The sequence below is a fragment of the Benincasa hispida genome, chromosome 11 (genome assembly GCF_009727055.1).
Source record: "Benincasa hispida cultivar B227 chromosome 11, ASM972705v1, whole genome shotgun sequence".
Classification (NCBI taxonomy): domain Eukaryota; kingdom Viridiplantae; phylum Streptophyta; class Magnoliopsida; order Cucurbitales; family Cucurbitaceae; genus Benincasa; species Benincasa hispida.
In genome coordinates this window covers 56,524,702-56,528,973 of record NC_052359.1, presented here as the reverse complement: position 1 = coordinate 56,528,973, position 4,272 = coordinate 56,524,702, and the positions used below count along the sequence as shown (strand labels likewise).

General features: G+C 33.7%; 1 protein-coding gene across 2 annotated transcripts; it reads right to left on the bottom strand.

Annotated features, from left to right (window-relative positions):
* Positions 1-1,168: 1,168 nt before the first annotated feature.
* On the bottom strand, positions 1,169-3,475 carry LOC120091976 (pre-mRNA-splicing factor ISY1 homolog). Of its 2 annotated transcripts, XM_039050161.1 has the most exons (3): positions 3,209-3,475; positions 2,507-2,561; positions 1,169-2,421 (listed from the first exon to the last, which is right to left on the bottom strand). In XM_039050161.1, exon 3 carries the CDS (start codon positions 2,400-2,402, stop codon positions 1,491-1,493), a length of 912 nt encoding a protein of 303 aa, XP_038906089.1. In that variant the 5' UTR covers positions 2,403-2,421; positions 2,507-2,561; positions 3,209-3,475; the 3' UTR covers positions 1,169-1,490. The 2 variants fall into 2 exon arrangements, with proteins under 2 accessions (XP_038906089.1, XP_038906088.1); XM_039050160.1 differs by lacking the exon at positions 2,507-2,561 and having other exon boundaries at positions 3,209-3,474.
* Between the last annotated feature and the right edge of the window lie 797 nt (positions 3,476-4,272).

Sequence of the window (4,272 nt, the reverse complement as noted above, 5' to 3'; positions counted from 1 at the left end):
AAAATTTTCACATTATTTTGTTTATGTGAATTTTTGTACCATCTATGTGAATTTTAACATGATTTGTAAATTTGACATTATTTTTATTAGGGCTTTCCATGTGAATTTTGACACTATTTGTAAATCTATATCATCTATATAGTCACTATTTTTTTTTAGTATTGTTGAGTATCGTGTAACCTGCATTGAGTATATAGTAATCAACCATCTATATAGTCAATATTTATCGAGTATCGTGTAACAAGTATCGAGTGACTGTGTATCGAGTATTTATCAGAACATCTCTACATTACACCGAGTATATAGTACATGTAAATCAACCACATATATAGTCAATGTTTATTGAGTATTGTCGAGTATCATGTAACATGCTCCAGTATATAGTACATGTAAATCAACCATCTAACTTTACATTTTAAGAAATCGATTTGAAATTCACTATGTATATCAATTTGAAATTCACCATGTATCGAGTGACATGGAAACGAGAGAGAGTAAGGAAACGGAGGCCATCCGTACAAAAAACCCATGAAAGGAAACAAAACAAAATAATCGAGCACTAATCGGAGTAAGGAAAACAAGGGAGGGTAAGAAAAACGAGGAAGAGTAAAGAAACAGACCAAAATAATCGAACGCTTAAGTGAGATTTGGGCTCCAACTATTTTAGTTTCTTCTTAGACCTTCCTATTTTTATCATTCCTATTTAAATCAATAAATTGATTGGAGGTTTTTTTTTTTAACTTGAAAAAAAAAAAACAAAACAAAAACAAAAACAACAAAACAAAAAAAAAAACAACTACTACATAATTTTGACATTTAATTTTGATAAGATTTTTATGAGATATTAAATTGTTATAAATTTTGGAGTATAGAGGCTTAGCGGTTACAAATTTATCGTTCAAGAATTAAAGTGTTAATTTCATGAAAAAATTTCAAATATCAAATGTGTTCTATAACTCCCAAAAAAAAAAAAAAAGGTCTTTGAATATAAGACTTACGTCTAATGTCACTGAATGTTGGATGTTTTTTTATTAATAAAAATTGATTTGAAAGATCTAAGATTTTGTGCCTATTAGGTCGATAAGCACTGAATTTTATGTTTAATAGATTGACTTGTTGAATAGGACAGTCTCATCAGTTCGTGAATTTTTTTAAAACATCAAATATATAGCCCGAGCAAAAATTTGAAAATGTAGACCCTAAACATTCCATCCAAGTACATGAATTTGAAAAATTCTAGCAACCTATTATCTAAAGTTTTGCGTCATTCATTAGCATTGATTGCCTAAAAGATGTTTAAAGCAAAATATACAGAGATCTGAACAAACATTAAAACAGTAGTTCATCGTATACCTCGATCTTTGTTATCACTCTGGTTGAATACAACATATGCTTTGCTTGTCGACCACAGAAGCTGTGATGCATTGCATAGGCATGGAAAATTCTAGGAAAACAGATCAGCCAAATCCTCTATGAGGATTTTTGGGAGTCTACCTCTGTATATTAAGCATGGACTTGGCTTCACTCTGTTCCTCTAAAAGCATATCACTCGCATACTTGCTTAACAGTTCCATCTTCTTCTTCTCCAATACCATCTTCTCAATCTCCTTTTCATCGGGTAATGGCACATGCACCACAAACTCCCTCTCCTTGTCCAAATTCTCCTTCATTTCCCTCTCTCTCTTCCTCTCTTCTTCAACAACCTCTTCCTCCTCTTCAAATAGTACCTCCTTTGCTGCAACATTCACAACGCTGGCCACCTCCCCGCTCTTTACTGCCCTCTTCGCTTCTTTCCTTATCTCTTCCATTCTTTGCCACTCTTCAACTGCCTCGGCTCTCATACGCTCTTCACTTGGACCTTCAACTCTTTCCAAAACTCCATCTTCGTCATCTCTGTAACCATAGTAGCTTGCATCAATCCTCTTGTATATGTCATAACGAGTCCTGCGCTTCCGCAGCTCAGGTGGCTTCTCAAACAATTCCCTGACGCCTGGTAACTTCTTAGCAGCACCAAAATATCGATATCCAGGGCCACGACCACTAGGGTTTGGTACATCAACAATATTGCCCTCTAAATCAGTCATTTTGGCTGAATGTTTGGTATAATTGGGGCCACCTAGCTCAATTATACGACGCTCCCAATGTGACTTCTCTCTAATGAGCTTGTTAATCTCATCATTGAGATCACGCAACCGGTGCTCACCAAGGCCTTCATTTTGGATTTCGGCAACCTTACGACCAATCTCACGCATGATTTGCTGACGCCATTTGTCAGCTTCTGCAAGGTCACGACACTCAGAGGCAAGGTAGGGTCGACGTTCCTTTGGTTTCTTCTTCTCCTCAGCTTTTAAGGCTATGAAACGATTTAGCATCGACTGTGCTTTCTCCTCATTTCGAGCCATCTTATCCTACCCAACAAATCTGCACCACAAATAAGGAGAAATTAGCTGAAGGAAGAATTGAGCTTCCTCTCTAAATTCTACAAGGGAACAAAGTTCCAATGCACCCTCATTTATCCCAATTCAAAGGAAACTCCAAAGGTCACCAGCTTCGGCATTACCCTTATAAAAAAACAGTAAAAAACCTAGATAAGGATTCAAAGAAAAGAATACCAGTGTCTACCAATAACTGAAAACTGGATAATAAAAGGAATTCCAACCAACCTATAGTTCTTTATAAGTTTATAACAGAGCAACTTGGCTACAAAAAGGGTATTTCTTAGACAATTGTAACAAACAGAAGCAATCACCAATAGCAAGAAGAACCAGTTTGCCCAAGTCAAATTTTGAATTAAAATAACAGTTTAGAATTTCACTAAGAAGGAAAAAACAGACAGACAACTCATCGATGTACTATATGGAAACCAATTGTTAAACCAACCAAAAACGGAGCAATAAACCAAATGTTCCATTACCTGACAGCCCAAATTATGTTTGTTATCTGTGATCAGATAACAGATCTATACATTCCTAGACTAGAACTAGCATACAACTTTGACTTCTACTAAAATTTATAGACTTTATAGACAACATATCTCCAAAGTAACCCATTCAATAATCGATCAATTAATAATAAAAAAGTAAATCTGTTCGACTATGGTGGAAAAACAGCTGAATCTCAGTCGCCATAGCCAGTATGCACGCTCACTCACTTACAGATTATAAACATAAAGAACAGGATTAATAATTTAAAAGAGAGAAAAAAATACCGATGCTGATGGACGCCGGACGGGGAGAAGCGACTGGAGAGGGGCGATGGACACTGGCGTGGAGACTGGAGAGGGGCGAGCGGCCGGATGGGGAGAGGCGATTGACGAGCGACCAGACGAGGAGATGTCAACTCGAGAGATGAAGATTTCGACTGGAGAGGTGAAGAAGATGAATGGCAGCCAACGTCGACTGGAGAGGTGAAGAAGAAGAAGATGAACGAGACGATGGTAGCGCTTAGGGTTGTCAAAAAAATCAGTTTTAATTTTCAGTGGGATTTTCATTTAAAAAAAAAAAAAAAATCCTATATTTTAAAAATGTCTTCAATTTTGAATTTTTTTAAGAAAACTTTTTAATATTATTTTTAGACTAACTTACCTTGTTTTATTATTTTTATTCCCCATTTTTATATATAATTCCCCGTTTTCAAAACTTATTAGGGAGAAACTACATTTATTGTGAGAAGAGAATATTCATTTAATATAATTTTTTTTCATATTTTCAAATAGAGAGATAAAATGTATTTATTTTTTAGATTTTTTCTTTATTTAATTTAATTGGGGAGAGAAAATATATTTAGTGAATTTTTTTTCTATTTTCACTAGTTTCACATATTTTTTCTGCAGATTCGTGTTATTTAAAATATACTTCATATACCACAGTATATAAATTCAATGCGTAACATAAATCACCATTTATTATGAAGAGAGAAAGTGCATTTATTTTTTTTTCCTTTTTCGATTGTAGGGATAAAATGCATTTGATTTTTTTTTTCATTTCCATTTGGAAAGAGAAAATGATGTTTAATATGATTTTATTTTCCCTTTCGTTTTTCATGTTGATTTTTGTTATTATGTGAAATATTTTGTTGTTTGTTCACTTGTAAATGTAATATATTCCGTTGTTTATTTGATTTATTGGTTTTTTTACGGATTAATGGTTATTTTAAATATACATTAGAAAATTTTGACAGATTTATGATTATTTCAAATATAGCTTAGAACATTTTGTTAGATATTTGAAAATATTCTAACTACTACAGTTTATAAATTAAAGATTGACTAAA